This window comes from Octopus bimaculoides, chromosome 18, assembly GCF_046866305.1.
Source record: "Octopus bimaculoides isolate indiv1 chromosome 18, ASM4686630v1, whole genome shotgun sequence".
Lineage (NCBI taxonomy): Eukaryota > Metazoa > Mollusca > Cephalopoda > Octopoda > Octopodidae > Octopus > Octopus bimaculoides.
In genome coordinates, this window is record NC_142945.1 from 18,424,652 (window position 1) to 18,446,620 (window position 21,969).

A 21,969-nucleotide genomic window follows, 5' to 3' on the forward strand; every position below is an offset into this window, starting at 1 on the left:
AATAAAACAGAACACAAAGATTAACATTTAAAAAATGTTTTTAATGGTTTCATTAGAGGAAGAAGGGCAGGAACCATGACCTTTTTTCAGGGCCTCTGAGACTGGTGAGAGAAAGAAAGAAAGTTATCCTCTCCCCATAGACCTGACTTGAATGCTTTCAATAGAAAGGAATTCATTGAAAGCACCCAGAAAAGAGCCAGGTAGTCGTAAAACCGGGTGATGGAAGAAAGCATATTATGAAATATACAAATAAATGATAAATGAAACATTTACTACATTATTTAAATTTTAACAGATTTTGTCCTCATCTTGCTTGTTGCTAACACGTTTTGGCTGATGTACTCTCCAGCCTTCATCAGGTGTCTTGGGGAAATTTCGAACCTGGGTTCTCATTCCTAAGGTATTTTTTCGATGTTATTATTATTATTATTATTCAGGTCACTGCCTGGAATCAAACTTGGAATCTTGGGGTTAGTAGCCCGCGCTCTTAACCACTACACCCATGGGCATATAGTGTAGTGGTTAAGAGCACGGGCTACTAACCCCAAGATTCCGAGTTCGATTCCAAGCAGTGACCTGGATAATAATAATAATAATAACAATAACATCGAAAAATACTTTAGGAATGAGAATCCAAGTTTGAAATTTCCCCAAGACACCCGATGAAGGCTGGAGAGTATATCAGCCGAAATGTGTTAACAACAAAAAAGATGAGGACAAAATCTGTCAAAAATGTCAAAAATGTAAATAATGTACATAATTCCTTATCTCTTAAATATAAAACTGTATGAAACATTTACTGTATAAATAATTTCTTTTTTTTTTCTTTGTGTCTTTTTGTCATTCTTTATATTCATTTTTAGCTGCAATTTAATGACTTTTGATACAAACATGTGTTAGTCGTTTATTAATTTTGATGAAGATTTTAGTGAATGAAAAACTAAACATACTGTCCCGAAGAGTTTTGTTTTTACATATAAAAGATAGATATTTAGTTTTGGTGGATGTTTAAATTAGATACATCTTAAACGCTTTTATATTTTATTTTTATAATTTTTAAGGAATAAATTTTCTTTTTGTCTAGAGATTAAAGTCTAGAAGGTTTCATCGCTAATTGACCTCAAAAGTGATGTGTCATTAGAATCGTTATCCTCAGCTTGTGAAATAGCTTCATTGTTTTTGTCTGATCGATTTGTTGCAGGATTGCAATGGTTATTGCTTGAAAGGGCTTCAAATGAAGAATAATCATTGTAAGTGTCTCCTTCAGATGAGTCTGATTCTTCCTCAATCAGTGATTCCAAGAGCTTCAATTTAGATGATCCTGTACTCTGTGGTGATGTCAGACTCATGGAATTGCCTTTAGGTTTCTCCTTAACAAAATTGTTATCAGATTGGTTGTGATTTTTACAAATAGCAGATTCTGAAACAGAATAGCGAATGGATTGATCATCTTCTTTACCTTGGGGGTAAGTTTCTTTTTCCTTTTCTTTAACCTTTTCTTTTCTGATACAAGATATTCTTTTTGTGCTTCCATTTTGCCTCATTTGGTAAATTTCTCCATCAGCTTCATCACATTCAGTCATTGTGCTTTTAACATGTGTTTGATCTGTTGGAGAAGTAGCACCATAACTTTTAGCACCATTAACTGTAGCTCCATTAATTCTAGCACCATTAACAGCACTGCTATTAACAGTGCCACCATGAACATCCTTTTTAGTATTACTGCTATTTTTAGCATTACTGTCCTTTTTCAGAAGACTCACTTTTTGAACAATGTTTTCTATTATGCTTGATCTTGGTAAAGTTGTTTTTGAGAAAAAATCATATTCTGGTAACTTAGAATTTTTGCTATGTTTGTTAGCTTCAAAAGCAGGAACATTTGAATCTGCATATAAATCTGGAGTGTGGGAAATAACAGAACCATTTTGAAAAGCTTGAGACATGTTCTTAAGCATAGCTTCTTTGATTTTATTTTCTTTATCATCTGCTTGAAGTTTTTTTTTTAAATTACTCTGTGATTGGTGAGGATCCTGAATTGGATATATTGATTTTGCATCCAGAGATTCATTTGGCGGAAGTTCAAATGTGGAATTGAGATCTGACTTTTGATTATGTTGCACCTTAACATCTTTCTTGAAATTCTTTCTTAAATTATGACTGAAAAATAAAAATAAAATGAAATAAAATAAAATTGGATATTGTGAATGAATTTGGAATGTTTATGCTTGTTAGTTGTTAGTTCAGTTTTCAAGAGAAAAAAAATTATAAAATTGAGGTTAATATGGCTTGCATATTTGATATTGTAACCCTATCTGAAATTGTTATATCCGGCTTAAAACTATAACTGAGACAGGTCAACATTGTTGAGATTGTTACTATAGTTTAAGTGATAACTCTACTTATGGTAGTAAGCTTTTCAGGTACAGAAATAATTATGGAGTTTGTTATTTTAAACTTAGGTGATTATTTTGAAATTTTATATAATATATGACTTTGAAATCAGTTTTTGGATATTTAACCTTTTAGCATTTACATTAGCCATATTCAAGACCAAATATCTTTCCTGTTTTATGTTCAAACCAGCTAGATCTGACCTCTCACACCTAGCCTGCTATGTCATTCTAAAAATAAATTATCACATCATTGAAATTTCAAAGTTATGAGATAATGCATGATTAGTTCAAAACAAGGTGAATAAGTAAGCATTACGTTTAACATAGTAGTCTAAATGCCTAAGGGTTAAATTAATTTTTGATTTAGTTGAATTTTATTAATTTCATATCATGTGCCATTTTTTCATGATCCTCTTTCATTTGACCTAGATATTTAGAATTCTTGTTACATTTCTGATCTTTTTAATGTCTAAGGATGGATACTGATGAGGAGGAGTCTGTTTTCAAACATAATTCTGGAGAGCTGAAAAGGAAAATTCACCTTATCTTGGCTAACTCATTCTGCTCCAGCTAAATTTGTCTTTTATATGTTCAAACAGAATGGTGATCATTTTCTGAAATAGTCTTCTGAATATGTTATAGTGTTTTTAATGCATTTAGGGAAGGTGATTTGCTTAGCTGATATAGTTTTTGTAAGGTAGTGAACATTTGTAAAAAATATATTTTCTTCCAAGTCAAAAATCCAATAAAAAAATCCTCAGTGTGCACCCACCCACCCCGTAGTTCAACATAAGTTCTAAAAGTTTCATAGTAGAAACCAGAGTCTAAAAGACGAAGCAAGTCACAGACAACTTTCTGAGATTGACAATGAATAAATGCAGACCATTATTGAAGCAGACCTATGCAAAAGACCTCAAGAGGTTGCAGAAGTAAATAGTAGCTTAACATTTTACACTGTACTGGCAAGCAACAGAAAAAAAGGGGTTTGTATGAGCTGAATAAAAAAATAATAAAAAAACCATAACAAAGTCTGCTCTGCACCTCATTTGCACAACAAAACAATCTGTTTCTTGATAGCATTATGACATGCAAAAAAACTGGATTCTATGTAATTTTGTATAGAATCAATGGCATTTGAATAGTATGCAAACAGTTGTTCAAAAGACATTCCACTGCAAACAGTTGCTCCAAAACAAAAGAAAAAACAAAAAAAAAACCCCCAAAAAACAAGAAAAAACAAGAAAAAAAAACCCAACTCAACTGATTGAAATAACCATAGCTCTCAAATCGATATTTTATCAAATTATAGCAAATATTAAAATACTAAAAGAAGGTTATATTGTTATAGTTTATTAAAATATTTTTTATTAGCATACAAAAACCAATGCATTTTGTATGTGTGTATGTAATATTTATAGGTTTTAGACTGTAAACATAAATATGACACATGCACACATAGATATATCTATATGTGAAGTTGCTGACAATGAAAAGATTATATATAGTATAACATTTTCATAGAAAAATGTATTGTCATAATATTGGGCCCTAAAATCAGTGGGAAGCAATAAAAACAATTATCGTTTACAATATATATATATCAACAATGACTTTATTTGAAATTATATCTAATTAGCCTCCATTAACCTGCCTCACACTGGCCCTGAGTCTATGATCTTAGCTTCCTGCTTTAAACTGATCTAAATTAAAACCTTCTATCAAAATTTCATGCTAGTTAATCATCGTCGTTTAACGTCCGCTTTCCATGCTAGCATGGGTTGGACGATTTGAGTGAGGACTGGTGAAACCAGATGGCTACACCAGGCTCCAATCTGATTTGGCAGAGTTTCTACAGCTGGATGCCCTTCCTAATGCCAACCACTCTGTGCCACCAGCACGAAGGCCAGTCAGGCGGTACTGGCGAAGGTCACGCTCGAAATGGTGTATTTTACGTGTCACCTGCGCAGGAGCCAGTCCATCGGCACTGGCAACGATCTCGCTTGAATGTCTTTTCACGTGCCAGGAAGGCAACGTTGGTAATGATCACTTAATGACTTATAAAAACATTTAATATACTTTATAGTATATTACGGTTGCATAATGAAATACCACATACCTACAAGTCATTAATATTTATGTACCAACTTCCAGGAATGCATGGGTGTTTAAGCAATGTGTTCAAGGATGATTAATGAGTTAGATGGGTGCAGATGAAGGGGCAAAACCCCCTAAAATATGGCATATATACCCATTGCCTATTTTTCATCTTTGATCTCACTGTTTGTTTACATCTGACATTTCGTATATGAAACGTAACAACAAAAATCAGTGCTGGCAACGATTTCTATAGAATATCTGTAGCGGTAACCTTAACAAAGTCATGTTAATTATGTTTAGAAAAGTCAGCTTAAAAATAAGTTATTTTATTAAATTCTCTATTATTTTCTAAATGAAGTGAAATAAAGGCCTTGTAATTCAACAGAAATATCGTAGTACTGGTACTTTATTTTATTGACTCAAAAAATATGAAAGGCGAAGTCATCCCCAGTGAAATTTGAACTCAGAACATAGAGACTGACAAAAAAACTGAACAATTTATTCTTTTACTCTTTCACTTGTTTGACTGTGGCCATGCTGGAGCACTGCCTTTAGTCAAACAAATCGACCCCAGAACTTATTCTTTGTAAACCTAGTACTTATCCTATCGCTCTCTGTTGCTGAACTGCTAAGTTATGGGGTATGTAAACACATCAACATTGGTTGTCAAGAAATGGTGGGGGAACAAACACAGACACACAAATATATATATATATATAGATATATATATATATATATAATATATATATATATATAATATAACGTAAAAGCACCCACTACACTCTCTGAGTGGTTGGCGTTAGGAAGGGCATCCAGCTGTAGAAACTCTGCCAAATCAGACTGGAGCCTGGTGTTGCCATCCGGTTTCACCAGTCCTCAGTCAAATCGTCCAACCCATGCTAGCATGGAAAGCGGACGTTAAACGATGATGATGATGATGATATATATACAATGAACTTCTTTTGGTTCCCATATGCCAAATCCACTCACAAGGTTTCAGTCGGCCCAAGGGTTTAGTAGAAGACACCTGTCCAAGGTGTCACACAATGGGACTGAACCCAGAACCATGTGGTTGGAAGCAAGCTTCTTACCACACAGCTACTCCTTATTCTTTTACTTGTTCCAGTCATTTGACTGCAGCCATGCTGGAGCATTACCTTGAAGAGTTTTAGTCGAACAAATCGACCCCAGGACTTACTTTTTAAACCTAGTACTTATTTTATCAGCGTCTTTTGCTGAACTGCTGAGTTACGGGGATGTAAATACACTAACACCAGTTGTCAAGCAGTGATGGGAAGCGGGGGAACAAGGACATGCACACATAGATACACACACACACACATATATATACAACGGTCTTCTTTCAGTTTCTGGTTACCAAATCCACTCAGAAGAATTTGGTCGGCCTGAAGCTATAGTGGAAGACACTTGCCCAAGGTGCTACACAGTGGGACTGAACCCAGACCCACATGGTTAGGAAGGAAGCTTCTTACACACAGCTGTGTTTGCACCTTAATCAATTTTTCAATCATTATTGAGGTCTTATCAGTGTCTATACCATTCGACCAATCTCAATTCAACAGAGATAATGGTAACAAAAAGGGTTAAAGTGAATATGTAAAGAACTCCTTACAACAATAAATATATAACAGTTCTGCTTATAACAATTGCTTTTTTTTAATCTTTCATAGTTCACAACAGTAGTTTCATTTTCTCCATTTCTAAATTTCTTGATTGCTTTTATTAACTCCCATCATCTCCACCTAATTTTGGGATAGAACACTAATAACAAAATTATTTTAATAGAACATAACAATACAATATTTTTCCTTTAATTTGTTTTATGTATTTTGAATATTTACTTTAATTTGATTGGATGTTGATTTTGAGCAAATGTTTCATCGACCAGTTTTTTTTTCCATCTTAGCTACTGCTTTCAATCAATTGTATTTTGAATCAACAGTTTTCAATAAATTGACACCAAACTGTTCTGTGCAATGGATGGGCTGAGTGAAGCACGAAAAACACTTTCTCAAACTGAAGCTGCATTGAAAGGTTATAGTCACTGTTTGATGATCAGCAAGTGGAATTAACAATTACCGAATCTTAGTAAAACCATCACACCAGAGAAATGGAGGAAATTGACAAAATTCACCATGAACTACAACTTACATCTAACACTAATAAACTGAAAAGGACAAATTCTTCTGAAAGACAACATCTAACTTCAAGTTTTGCAAATGGCTTTGTTGAAATTTTAACAAACTAGCCACTGAAATTGTATCATAGCCAACTTACTCCCCATACCTCTCTCAAGCCCATTACCATTTTCTCAAGCAACTTGATAACAAAAGTCCAAAATGCCTGCAATGAATTAATTAGTTCCAAGGTTCCAGAATGCCACGCTACAGAAATAAATAGACTGGTTTCTTGCTGGTGAAATGTATAGATTCTAATGGTTATTATCAATAACCATTTTGATTAATAAACTTTATTAAGAGTCGAGATATATTGCTTTAAAGTTAAAGATGAAAAACTGCAATTATTTTTGCACCAACTTGATATCTGAAGGGTAGCGGGGAAGGAGCAACAGACATCAAGCAGAGAGAGAGACACTCAATACAGACAAGGTGATTAATTAAGAAAACACTAATTTCCAAAGATTATATGTTGGATAGCATGTAAAAGAAGCACAACACCAAAAGATTAAACAGATTGCCGCATGTGTATGCTGCACAAATTGTTGTTAATGATTATACTTCAAATAACAACACACTAAAAATCTGAGGGTGCTGTTTTGTCTAGAAACACCATTTAATAGTTAAATATTGATTCCTAAAATTTCAAAAGAATAAACTGTTGTTATTATTATTATGATTATAATGATGATGATGGTGGTGGTAGTGGTAGTAATCATTGTTGTTTGTTCAAAATACATTTACTTACTATTCATACTTATCACGTACGGTGGTGTAGCTACACATACAAACCACATCCAAAGGGTCATTAATAAACTCTATCACTGATAACACATCACTTTAACCACTAGCTCACAGTTGTATCATTTCTAATTCTTTTACTGCTACAACAGCCTCTGCTCTTCTGAATTAGCTAACTGCATACCTCTTTCACCCAGATCCATCTGACATGCCTGTCTTTCTCTTCTCTCTCTCTCCCATCTTGCTCTATCTCCATCCCAACACTTTGCTGTTCCTCACTGTAGACACTGACCTATAAATGTTATAACTCCTTTGTTATTATGTTTATACTGAAGTACATGGCCAATTAATTACGAAAAATAATGAAGAATTTAGTGAAACAGGCAGGTAGGCATTAAAAGAGTTTAACTAAACATCAACTGTTTTAATTTCCCCAATCTCAAATGACCTGAAAAATGCCATAAGCACTGTTATTCCACCACCAGATAGTTTATAAATTAAACTGTACGGTATTCTTGACCAAAAAAAAAATCATCCTATTTTTTCCTTCTTCTTACCAGGGTTTCATCAATCCTGAAGGAGGAACCCTTCTCTGGACTCCTTCCACCACTATCTATCTCTGGCCAGTCATGGCCATGCAGGTCCCAGGTAGCCGGTGAGAGCATCTTGCCATCTTGTCTTTGGTCAGCCTCCTGATCTAGTCAGATTGAACTAGTGCTTATTTGCCTTGACCAAATAAGTACTAGTTCAATCTTACAACAAAACCAGCTGGTACTAAGATGTACACAGACATCTCAAAAGTAAATAGACACCCCTAATTATACCATTTTATCCATGTAGATATTGCCTGGTGCTTCAAACTTGTTAATGTTTTGTGCACAAGGTATGTTAAATAATTACTAAATTAATTATTCACATGCAGCAAATGACATTATTTAGCTTCTACAAATAACCATTTCAAAAATGATGACGTCTATTTATTTTTGAGATGCCTGGGTACATTCTAGAATTAGATATGTGATTCAAGTAGACTTGAAAATGTCTCAATTATACAAATTTACAAATTCAGCAAAATAAATGTTACCACTGATCACAATCTAAGCTCATTTCCAACTCTTCCTCTGCATTTTTATTATTACCAATGTGACTGGTGGCTGCTGTCGCTTCTCTTTCTAGCATTGTTGAGCTCTCAGGTTCAGGTGGAATATTTTCCAAGTTTGGATTCACCTCAAAAGAGGATGTCAGATTTCCTCTTGAGGATATAACTTTAAACAAGGAGAAGAAATTGCTGTCAATTCCAGCCATATTAATCAGTTGCCCAAACCTGTAATTAGAGATAGGATTAAAAAACACACACAAATGAATTATATAACAATATGGAAGGACATATAAGACAACAAGGAAGACACATGGTAGACATTGAAGAACACACAAAGACTGTTAACTTCACTTAGACATTAGTTATATAGGATTTGATCTTTTATCTTTTACTTGTTTCAGTCATTTGACCGTGGGCATGCTAGGGCACTGCCTTGAAGGGTGTTAGTCAAACAAATCAACCCCAGGACTTATTTTTTAAACCCTACTACTTATTCTATTGGTCTCTTTTTCTTAACTTCTAAGTTAAGGGCATAACACACTAACACCGGTTGTTAAGTAGTGGCTGGTGACAAACACAGACACACACACACACAGAACGGTTTTCTTTCAGTTTCTTATTTCTTTACTGCCCACAAGGGGCTAAACATAGAGGGGACAAACAAGGACAGACAAAGGGATTAAGTCGGTTACATCGACCCCAGTGCGTAACTGGTACTTATTTAATCAACCCCGAAAGGATGAAAGGCAAAGTCGACCTCGGCGGAATTCGAACTCAGAACGTAGCAGCAGATGAAATACCACTAAGCATTTCGCCCGGCGTGCTAACGTTTCTGCTAGCTCGCCGCCTTTTTCTTTCAGTTTCTGTCTACCAAATTCACTCACAAAGCTTTGGTCAGCCTAAGGCTATAGTATAAGACACTTGTGTAAGGTGCCATGCAATAGGACTGAACCCAGAACCATGTGGTTGGGAAACAACTTCTTACCAAACAGGCATGTCTACACCTGTAGAATTTATTTTAACAAATGTAACTAACAAAAAGAGCATTTTTATTTAAATATCTCCTTTAGTAAACCCCTCTAGAACATATCTGAATATTGCTCCCATATGAGAGGGGTGGGAAGAGGCGGTCATAGACTTTTTAAACATTTATTTCTGCATTTACTTCAAAAACAGTGACCTCTTGATAAATAACATCCACCAAAAATTTCAGTTGAATATACCAACAGGGAAAACAGATAAGAGAGAGGGGAGGGAGGGGAAGGGGAGAGAGAGAGAGAGAGAGAGAGAGAGAGAGAGAGAGAGATAGAGAGAGAGAGAGAGAGAGAGAAGCCAGTCTAATCACACAGCAAATGTAATCATTTTACAAGAAGAAAATATACTAATTACTTCAAGAAAACATTAGTAATAATATAGTCAATAGTAACAATAACAAGTCTGCAAACTTTTTCACTGTTCAGAGGTAATAACATTGATATGTTTTACTAATTAATGACCAGTGACTTGAAACTAAAAAGCAGAGAAAGTTTCTTGCCTTCTATCTTTTGCAGGAGCCACTTCAAACGGATAAACCCTTGATATGAATCATGTAGTAGAGGAAATTTTGTCAGGTAGGACTTTATGATAAAAGAAAGTGCATTTTTATGTCAATTCCTTATATGAACAACAGAATAATGGGAAAACACTTGGCTTTTCTCATGCTACCAAAAGAGCAATTGAGGGCAGCTCTGGCCAATGGCATATCCTCCAGTAGTCAAGGAAGAAATTATGGAACTGTATAAAGGATAAAGTGAAAAGAAAGGCTGAGCTGGTGCATTACCACCATCTCACAAACTATTTCTCAATGCAAGGGGTAGTGCAGCATAAGAATTATGAGAACTGGTGTTGATGTAATCAACTACCTCCTTTGCCCCAAAATTTAGGCCTTGCTCTTATAGTACAAAGGATTATTAATATCAATACATAGCTGAGGAAACATTACCTTACAACACAACATTACCACATAACAAGTTCTTAAGGCTCATCTGGTATCAAAAATTATAGATTACCAATGAAATACTCACCCAGCATCACGTAGAATATCTAGGAAAACATGGAATTGCATAAAGGCACTTTCAATGGAATCCAATATATTCTCTTCTTCGAGTAAAGATAACTTTTTCTTCAGCCTCAATACTTCACTCTGCATGTCATTGTTATCCATACTTAACTGAAATACAGCACAGAGCAGATGATAAAATGTAATGAATACTGTGTAAATACATTGTTGTTCTCAATTATTATTATTTATCTTGTTTAACACAGCAATTTCGCAGGAGAAAGTAACAAAGTGCCAGCTATCCACAACCAGTTGACTGAGGTAACACTCTTCATTCAGACTTTGATAACTCTGTGAAGGATTTGTGCAGTTACAAGATCACCATGTTCTGCAGATGTTCTCTCTTCACGTTTCCCCCTATCTTCTTCTTATTATTATTAAGGTGGTGAGCGGGCAGAAACAATTGCAAATTGGACAAAATGCTTAGTAGCATTACTTCTGGCTTTTGATGTTTTGAGTTCAAATCTCACTGAGGTCAACTTTGCCTTTCATCCTTTCAGTGTTGATAAAATAAATAACAGTTGAACACTAGGGGTCGATGTAATCAACTAATCCACTTCCCTAAAATTGCTGGCCTTGTGACAAAATTTGAAACCATTATTATTTTTATTATCAGTTGGTGAATTAAGTGGCGAGCTGGCAGAATCGTTAACACACCAGGTAAAATGCTTACTTGCATGTTGTCCATCACTACGCTCGGAGTTCAACTTTACCTTTCATCCTTTCAGGGTCAATGAAAAAAAGAACCAGTCAAGCACTGAGGTCGACTACTCCCACTCCCCAAATTCCAGGCCTTGTGCCTATAGTAGAAAGGATTTTTAGTTGGTGAATGAAGGTGTTGAGCTGGTAGAATTGTTAGCATGCTGGGCAAAATGCTTAACAGCATTTCATTTATCTTTACGTTCTGAGTTCAAATTCCACTGAGGTTGACTTTACTTTTCATCCTCTCAGGGTTGATAAAATAATTACCAGTTGAGCACTAGGGTCACTGTAATTGAGTTACCGCCTTCCCTGAAATTGCTAGCCTTGTGCCAAAGTTTGAAACCATTATTAGTTGGTGAATAACAATAAGGGAATGCCAATACAACTTAGGTAGAATAAATACCACTAGGTATTTTGTCAAATTCATCAATATATTAATTCAGTCATAACTGGTTCCAAGCTCATTTGAGAAAGGAAGAGAGTAGTAGGTATGGGGTTAGCAGTTCTACACTATTAATTTTCTACATTGCTACTCAAGCAAGAAAGCCTGTGAAACTAGCCCTGGTGAGAGGAGGTAGTTCTCAGAAACTGCATATGAAGCAATGTAGTGAAAGCTGAAAGGAAGAAGCAGCAGTAAGCAGCTACACCTGGGAGCAACTGCAGTCCTTTGCCAAAGTCTGAGACAGGTGGAGATCCCTTGGTGGTGCTCTACACTTCATATGAAGTCAAAGGAACAAAGGAGAACCAATATATATTGGTTTTCTCAATGATATGAACATCATTCAGCAATATACACTGAGGAAAGTTGTACACATTCACGCACATACACAATTTGGCAGAGAGTGACCATCTAGCAAATTTCACTCAAAAGGCATTGGTCAACTCAAGTCTGTAATAAAGGACATTTCTCCAAGGTGCTGAACAGTGAGATTGAACCTGGAACCATGTGATTTTGAAATGAACTTCTTCACTACATAGTCATGCTAGCACCAGTTACATAACTAACCCCCTCCTGCTCTCTTTCATAGATAACTATACTCCAATCAGATTTTGTTTATTTTCTATTATCAATAACAGCAGTTTATAGCCTGGCTACCAAAACCATAATGTAGTTCTAGTCAAGATATTGCATAGCCATAGTAAATTGAATTATATACAGAAGTGTTGTGATATTTGAATCAAAAACAGTGTTTACCTTATAGACATTTTTATCTGATTCCAGACGAGCAATACGTTCTTCTTCTAATTCCCTTTTCACATGCACAAGTTCAACCTGATGGGAAAGGACAGGAAAAAGAATTTCGAGCATTAATTTGATTCATGCAGTAATTAAATCGTTTAACAGCAGCAACAATAACAAATATATCCAAAATAATGATACAGCTACAGTATGTTAGAACACGATAAAGAAATTAGGACGAAACATTGTGATATTAACACAAACAATGAAGACAAACAAAAGAAGGGAAAAAAATGAAGGTAGTATTAGAAACTTTTTCATGTTTTCAATAAAAGGTCATTCATAAAGAAGCTGAGAAACTAAGCCTATGGGTCTCAAACATGAAAATAAGCAAAGTAAGACTGCACAAATGATACCAATAATCAGTTGTTGTTGTTGTTGTTGTTGTTGGCACTCCGTCGCTTGCGACGTCGAGGGTTCCAGTTGATCCAATCAACGGAACAGCCTGCTCGTGAAATTAACGTGCAAGTGGCTGAGCACTCCACAGACACGTGTACCCTTAACGTAGTTCTCGGGGATATTCAGCGTGACACAGAGTGTGACAAGGCTGACCCTTTGAATTACAGGCACAACGGAAACAGGAAGTAAGAGTGAGAGAAAGTTGTGGTGAAAGAGTACAGTAGGGTTTGCCACCCCTGCTGGAGCCTCGTGGAGCTTTAGGTGCTTTTCGCTCAATAAACACTCACAACGCCCGGTCTGGGAATCGAAACCGCGATCCTATGATCGCGAGTCCGCTGCCCTAACCACTGGGCCATTGCACCTCCATGCTTAGTATAAAGAAAGAACACAAAAAATATTCCACAGAGGGAAAAGTATGGTGAGCAGTGGCAACTTCTAGTGACTTTTCTCCTTTTATCGTTTTAAACAGTGGTTGTGTGGATAAGAAACTGTGTGGTTTCAGATTTAGTTCTGCTGTGCAACATTTTGGGTAAGTGTCTTTTACTATATCCCAAGGCTGACCGATGCCTTCTGAGTGAATTTACTAGGTAGAAACTGTGTGGAAGCCCATTCCACCATACATATATATGCACATGCATGCGAACATGTGTGTGCATTTGTGCATGCATGCAAGTGTGTGTATTGATGCGAGTGTGTATGCCTTTGTCTCAGTGTTTGCTCCCCCCACCCGACAACTAGTGTTGGTTTGTAATTATTTGGACTGAAAAATTCTTGTCACATCGCTTCATTATAACATGTGTTAACGTTAGTTTATGGAGCCCTAAAGGTGACAAGTTGGCAGAATCATTAGCATGCCAAGCAAAATGCTTAGTGGCATTTCGTCCATCCATATGTTCCAAGTTCAAATTCCGCCAAGGTTATCTTTGCCTTTCATCTTTCCAGGATCAATAAATTAAGTATCAGTTGAACATTGAGGTCAATGTCATCGACTTACCCCTTCTCCTGAAATTGCTGGCACGGTGTCAAAATTTGAAACCATTATGTTATGGAGTCCTTGTATAAAGAACTAATATGTACATCACCATACCCAGAAATGGAACTGGAGAGATAGAAAAAGACATTGAAAATCAAAACATCATATGTTAACATTAAACACGTGGAATCTTACCTGAAGTTTTTTGTACTCATTTTCAATGGAAGAGAAATAAGTGTTTTCTTGACAGTTTTGGGCTGCGAGATGATTGGTTTTAGTCGGGTGATTTTCTTTGTCTGTCGTATCAGAAACAAACTTTGTCCATGCCATCTCTTTCTTTGGTGCAGAATCAACTATTATTTCCATATTTCCATCAGAATCATACTGCTCCTCATGGTTGGTGAAGCAACCCCTTAGCAAACGAAACAATAATTTCAGTGACTTCCAAACTATTTCATTAAGTACTCAAAATGTTTTTTTTTTTATCCCACCAATTTGGAAACATCTAGAAGTACATGCCTACACTGGTTTCTACTCCTTGAAGCTGGCTGGTATCATAAAAGCTTCATTCAGCAGCCCTGACTCACTTGATTCTCCTCTTCCTATCACCCATATTGTGTTTACCCTTCAGGGTTCACACCATCTACTATGTTCACAGTTTTTTTCCCCCCCAGAAAGTCAGCTCTCTGAAATTCCCTTTCTGTCCATACTATATCAGCAGCTATTAACTTTCAAATATTCAAGAGAACCATTAACCTTGTCACTTTTACAGGACTTGCAAATAGCAATGGACACAGCCCTTTGCTCTAGAATAAAGCAATAAAAACAAGAGGTGGTTTAGCCCCAGGTCAGTTTTTGATTAACCAGACCTATGATCAAAGATGTTCCAGCCATGGTCAATCCATATTTGTTTTCTTTTTTTTTGTCTTTAGACTATGTATCCAGAACTACAACATGCAGCAGTTCTTCCTTTTTTAAAATGGTAGAGTATGATCCAAAGCAAACTTAGCTATTTATAGCAGTTTGAGTTATCATGCAGTGGTGCAGGGGTTTCAACAGGAAGCTGACACTAATGGTAAGAGTTTAAAGAAAGACTATACTGCAAGTAATATAATCCAGGCAGAGATAAGGCAGCAATCTGGCAGAATCGTTAGCACACCAGGCAAACTGCTTAGTGTTGTCCATCTTTATGTTCTTAGTTCAAATTCCACCAAAGTCAACTTTGCCTTACAGCCTTTCAGGATCAATAAAATAAGTACCAGTTGTAAACTGTGGCCAATGTAATTGACTTAACCCACCCATAAAATTACTGGCCTTGTGCTAAAATTTGAAGCCAGTATAACCTAGGCAGAGTACACACTAGATGTGACACTGTATATGCAGTATCTACATTGAAGGTGTGGAGGCGCAATGGCCCAGTGGTTAGGGCAGCGGTCATAGGATCGCGGTTTCGATTCCCAGACCAGGTGTTGTGAGTGTTTATTGAGCGAAAACACCTAAAGCTCCACGAGGCTCCGGCAGGGGATGGTGGTGAACCCTGCTGTACTCTTTCACCATAACTTTCTCTCACTCTTACTTCCTGTTTCTGTTGTGCCTGTATTTCAAAGGGTCAGCCTTGTCAGACTGTGTCACGCTGAATATCCCTGAGAACTACGTTAAGGGTACACGTGTCTGTGGAGCTTTCAGCCACTTGCACGTTAATTTCACGAGCAGGCTGTTCCGTTGATCGGATCAACTGGAACCCTCGACGTCGTAAGCGACAGAGTGCCAACAACAATATTAATGGTATTTATTTGAAATGTGCTGCAAAGAAAAGTGAGACCCGGTGCTTTTGCACTTGGAACATATACTGGCGAATTTAAAATACAAGTCATCTACTTTTGTGTGTTACTGCTCTTGTTTTCACCTCGACGTCGTAAGCAATGGAGTGCCAACAACATTGAAGGTAACATTGTCTATGCAATGTTTTCATTGAATGTTGCATTGGTCTATGCCCTGCCTATATTGCAGGAAACCTCTCTGCAGAGCCTTCACTGAAAGTGATACTGTCCCTGGAATATCTATACTGAAGGGGATAGTTTCCATGTACTGTCTACACAGATGGTGACATTATCTATTGATGCTGTAAGACAGCAAACTGGCAGGGTTGTTAGCATGCTGATAAAATGCTTAACAGTATTTCTTCCAACTTTATGTTCTGAGTTCAAATGCTACCAAGGTTCACTTGATCTTTCCTCATCAAGTCCCAATGTCATGCTGGAGATTATAATAGTTATCAACAATACGCAGGTTCAACTCAGTTGTTTAGACATATTATTTCTAAGTCAAAATAAATCAATAATAATAATAAGAAGAATGATGATGATGACAGTTACTCACCGCTGTTTGGTTGCTCTCATGGCTGTCCGCCAAGGCATACCACGGTTTGGCTTTGGAATAACAGTTGATGCTATTTGGTGTGGATTAAGATTGCTATGTACAGAATCTAAGTGATAACACATCCCATTAATCTACAAACAGAAACAATAGCATGTAAGTCTTAATATTCCAATAATCCAATAGTATAAATGATGCAATGGTTAGATTTTTGGTATGATTAGCTTGACTTTTCACTGGTCTGATGTCAATGAAATAAATTCTATTAATATAGACACTTTTAATCAGTGTCAAACTCATCATACAGTAGTGGGGCCCTGGTTAAGGACTGCCAGCACTTTGACAAGCGTGGAACCACCTTTTAGCCACTACTGTTCCCATGTCTACTTTGATCTGAAGTAATAGCAGTTGTCAGGGTCTCAACCATAGGTTAATTAGCATGTCACAGAATTGTTTCTAGAAGAAGGTCACATAACAACCCCTAAAGTTCTGGTGTTACGTAAAACGTACTCAATATACACTATGTAAAGTGGTTGATATTAGGAAGGGCATCTGGCCATAGAAACCAAACCAAAAGTGAGACGTGACCCTCTGACCCACCAAAGAGAGCATAAATCACCCATTCAACACATGACAGCATAGAAAGCAGGTATAAAACGATGATGATGATGATATATTGAGGAAATACCCAAGAGGAGAAAACTAAAGGATCATCTCTTACCTTGATATTAGTTTTTTTACAGTGAGATGTATTTAAAACCCTTGCAGATTTTTTCTTCTTTCGTGGTTTACTTTCTAGATTAGGACGGTCTAAACTGATCCATTCGTACTAACAAATCAGAAACAAAAAAAATGTGTGAAAAAAATTTAAGAAGTAATAACAATTAAACTGATAGATAGGCAGGTTCAGATACGTCCAGTCATCTATATTATAATGGCGAAAGCTGCTTATTCATTAGGTATGTGACAATTACTAAAAGAAAGCAATTATTAAAGGTTTGACCATCTGGAAATTTTTTTTATAAATTCATGTTCTAAGAAATTTCCTGTAATTTCGATTTGTGAAGTTTATTGAATATTTGAACTTCAGTTTTCTTCACAAATTTAAATATTCATTGCATTCACTGCAGAGTAGATTTAATAAATAAAAATTAATTTGTTGCTGACAAAATTTTCCGTTTTCATTGGCAACAGTCTCTCACTCACTTTCGCCTCTATTTTCATTAACGATAATTTAATATATATTCATTTCAATGTTTTCATTTCAAGTTTTCATTTGCTATTTGCAAAACCCATGTAAAAAAAAAAAATTGCTATTAGACAAAATATAACTTTCAGGCTTATTTTTGATAGAATAAAATTTTTTTAAGGAGTGGCTGTGTGGTAAGTAGCTTGCTTACAAACCACATGGTTCCGGGTTCAGTCCCACTGCGTAGCATCTTGGGCAAGCGTCTTCTACTATAGCCTCGGGCCGACCAAAGCCTTGTGAGTGGATTTGGTAGATGGAAACTGAAAGAAGCCCGTCGTATATATGTATATATATATGTATGTGTGTGTGTGTATATGTTTATGTGACTGTGTTTGTCCCCCCAACATCACTTGACAACCGATGATGGTGTGTCTACGTCCCCGTTACTTAGAAGGTCGACAAAAGAGACCGATAGAATAAGTACTAGACTTACAAAGAATAAGTTTTGGGGTCGATTTGCTTGACTAAAGGCGGTGCTCCAGCATGGCCACAGTCAAATGACTGAAACGAGTAAAAGAGTATACTGGTATAATTTGAAAAGAAAAATTAAGAAGTGATGGCTGTTTGGAACTCTATAAGAAGGTATGGCTGTTTGGTACACTATAAGCCTTACAATAATAACCACGTGATCACTGCTATTTCTAGCATGCTAAACATAAATTACTGAAAGAAATATTTACTAAGAAAGTGAGTTTTTTTTTTATAAATTGAAGTTTTCAGGAAAATTTACTTTCTGAACTTCCTTTTATTATTGAATATTTCAAGTTCACAAATTTAAATATTTGGTACAAGATAGTTTTTAGCAAACTTTTATTTATACGATTTTTTTTCATTTCATGTTTATTTCATTCAATGTTTACAATGTTCTCTCTCCCCCCTCTCCCTCACACACGCACACTGTCTTTGTAATATAAACACACACACATTCCACGTTTGACTAGCAGAAAACCACCCAGAGGGCAGTCTTTCTGCTAGTATTAATTAATGCCTTTTTGATTTTAAAGCACTCTTGATACATAAAACATCAAAAATACTTTTTTCTTTAATATCCTGAAATTAGATAACTTAGTGCCTGAAGTAAAAAAGAAGCAGAAATGAAAGTCTATTTATCCAACAAACGTAAGAGAAAATCATTCACAAAAGAGGTTGCCTGCCATGTTAACTACAAAAGAATTCTCACCAATTTCTTTAGCATGAAATTCTCTTTCTGTAGATATATTCAACACTAGATGCGGGCATGGGAGTGTGGTAAGAAGTTTGCTTCCCAACCACATGGTTCCTAGTTCAATCCCACTGCATGGCACCTTGGGAAAATGTCTTCTACAATAGCTTCAGGCTGACCGGAGCTGTGAGAGTGGATTTGGAAGACAGAAACTGAAAGAAGCCTGTTGTCGATACATGTGTGGGGGGAGGTGTCTTTGTGTCTGTCTACCCCATCCCACCGCCCCACCACTTGATAACCAGTGTTGGTGTGTTTACATCCCCTTAATTTAGCAGTTTGGCAAAAGACACCAATAGAATAAGTACCAGGCTTTAAAAAAATAACTATTGGTGTCTATTCATTCAACTAAAATTCTTCAAGGTGGTGCTACAATATGGCTGCAGTCTAATGACTGAAACAAGTAAAAAATAATAAACGCAGTTAACCATCAAGAAGAGAACATTCAGAAATAATTGATAAACTAAATTCTCTCAGATATCCTCATAATCCAAGCTTCAGGTTCAGTTCATATTAAGATCTGTGAGTAGGACTCAAGTTCATTTTTAACTCCATAAAGCACAAGTAAAATATACAACCAATTATAATACCTATCTCAATTTTAGGGCCTAAATTGTTTTAAGAAACCTTACAATTACTTGTATAACATGCAATGTTAACATAACTACTACATAAAGAGATAATCTAAAATAATCCTAATATGTTAGTTTTTATATTACATTTTGTATAAACTATGTTATTATATAATTAAAAAATCTAGAACATAAGACTGTATTATATTATTGTTTTTACTTAATAAAAATAGGTAAGAAAATCCTTTTAATCATGAATTTGGTGGGAAAAAATGTGTATTATACATAGAGTACGACAGTAATTTTAATCAACTTATTTTAAAATTTTATGTTGTTTGTTTTCTTTGTATATGAAACAATATAAATTAATTTCAGATGAAGCTTAAAAACAAGAAAAAAAAAAAAAAAAAAAAAAATAGAAACGATCCCAACAAAAACAGCCAATAATCTACAAAATGGTAGAAATTGATAAAGATTAGCAAATGCTGAATTACAACAAAAAAAAAAGGAAAAGAAAAGAAAGAAGAGAGTTTATTAGTTTAAGAACTAAAATATTCCAGACATCAGAAGAAACAAAAAAAAAAAAATAGTAATAACTTGACATTATGTAAAAGATGTTTTAAAACAACCTATAAGGTCACATGATTAAAAGGAGGCTTCTATACTCATCAAAGATAATGTAAAAACATGTATTTCACAAACTGCAGTTCAAACATTAAGTTATTTACGGTTATTAAGTAATTCCTCACTCAAGTTGAACCTAGAAGCTGAAACTTAGTTCTCCTAGATTATTACTTCACCATTTATTTGTATGATAATTCAACAGGCAGTCAACCATCCTATATCAAGCAAAGAACAGATGTAAAAACTACTGGAAATGACAAATGGTTATGGTAATAGTGATGCTGATGCTTTCCACATAAATGTACTGTGTACATCAAATGAAATTGCCTTTAAGGATTTTTCCCTAAACTCTGAAAGGTCAAAATTCAATCAAGACTGCAACTATGAAACTTGCATCATAGCAAAAGTTTTGGAAAAACAAAGATTGACATTTTCTACAGAAACATGGAAAGAAGAAGCACAAGTCATCAACTATGAAATATAAGTAACTCTGAAGTACATGAGTTCTTGTCATGTTTACTACAAATGCAAGGAAGAAACAAACCATTTTTTTTTTTATGCTATGAGGCATGGTAATTAGCAGGTAGAGGGAATTAACAGAGGCTATTTCCAACCAACCCCAAACCCATTAATTAATACTGATGGGTGATGATGATGATTTCTTTTATTTGCCATAGGGGCATTTATTGAATGAAATATTACAAGGACAGTTCAGATTTTGTGTTGTTGATGTTGTTGGCACTCCATCGTTTACAATGTCGAAGGTTCCAGTTGATCCGATCAAGGAACAGCCTGCTCGTGAAATTAATGTGCAAGTAGCTGAGCACTCCATAGACATGTGTACCCTTAACGTAGTTCTCGGAGATATTCAGCGGGACACAGTGTGACAAGGCTGACCCTTTGAATTACAGGTACAACGGAAACAGGAAGAAAGAGTGAGAGAAGGTTGTGGTAGAAGAGTACAGCAGAATTCACCAGCATCCCCTGCCGGAGCCTCGTGGGGCTTTTAGGTGTTTTCGCTCAATAAACACTCACAATGCCTGGTCTGGGAATCGAAACCGCGATCCTATGACCGCAAATCCGCTGCCCTAACCACTGGGCCATTGCGCCTTCACAGATTTTGTGTAGGGCTTACATAAAAGAAGATGAAGGAAAGAAAGAGAAGAGATGGGGAGAGATGAAATAAAAAGCAAACATAGTATAAAAAATGTGAACACATACATAGATGATACATTTCTCCTAATACAGGAGAGTCTCCAAATAGAGCCAATGAAGGAATCCTAGGATCACCTTGGTCACCAAGCCCATGAGCCCTCACCCGACTGTTCTTCTGCAATCTACAGGTGTATACTTAGAATAGTTCAATTCAGCCTGACCATTTTTACCAGTCATCCACTTTTTGATAACTTCACTTCAATCCACCTTCAATTTCCTTTCCAAGTGGTACTTCGAAAAAGTCAAAGAGGAAGGTATTTGTCCTCAATTCTTTCAGCCTCATCCACTACACAACCTCTTTCACCATAACCACCAGACAGAGTAACATTGACTGTCCCACTTTGTTGAAAGTCAGCAGTGGGGTGATTTTGACAATGGACTTGACTTGTATGACAGTGAGACTCATTTACAACTACAACCATCATAACAAAGTCAGGCGCTGGGGTTACTTTACCTTACAATCTTTTGAAGTTGATAAAATAAGTACTAGTCAAGTACTGGGGGGTTGATGTAATCAACTTTCCCACCCCTCAAACTTGCTGGCTTTGTGCTATAATTTAGAATAATTTATTGTTATTATTACTATTATCATTATTACTATTATTATTGTTATTATTATTATTCATAAAAGAATAAGATATATATATATATATATATATATATATATATATATAGAGAGAGAGAGAGAGAGAGAGAGAGAGAGAGAGAGAAAGCAAATAGTGTTGAGTGGTTTAACATTCTCAGTTAGAAATTACATTTTTCTCAATATACCAC

General features: G+C 35.8%; 1 protein-coding gene across 2 annotated transcripts in view; it reads right to left on the reverse strand.

Annotated features, from left to right (window-relative positions):
- Positions 1-760: 760 nt before the first annotated feature.
- Positions 761-21,969, reverse strand: part of LOC106878905 (centrosomal protein of 78 kDa) — a 244,217-nt gene continuing 223,008 nt past the window's right edge. For both annotated transcript variants that reach the window (XM_089365887.1, XM_089365886.1), the window contains exons 10-16: positions 17,038-17,145; positions 16,320-16,450; positions 14,136-14,352; positions 12,524-12,601; positions 10,592-10,737; positions 8,514-8,753; positions 761-2,157 (exon numbers count right to left, since the gene is read on the reverse strand). In XM_089365887.1, the coding sequence (XP_089222013.1) occupies positions 1,095-2,157; positions 8,514-8,753; positions 10,592-10,737; positions 12,524-12,601; positions 14,136-14,352; positions 16,320-16,450; positions 17,038-17,145 (1,983 nt within the window). In that variant the 3' untranslated portion in view covers positions 761-1,094. The remainder of the gene's footprint in view (positions 2,158-8,513; positions 8,754-10,591; positions 10,738-12,523; positions 12,602-14,135; positions 14,353-16,319; positions 16,451-17,037; positions 17,146-21,969) is intronic.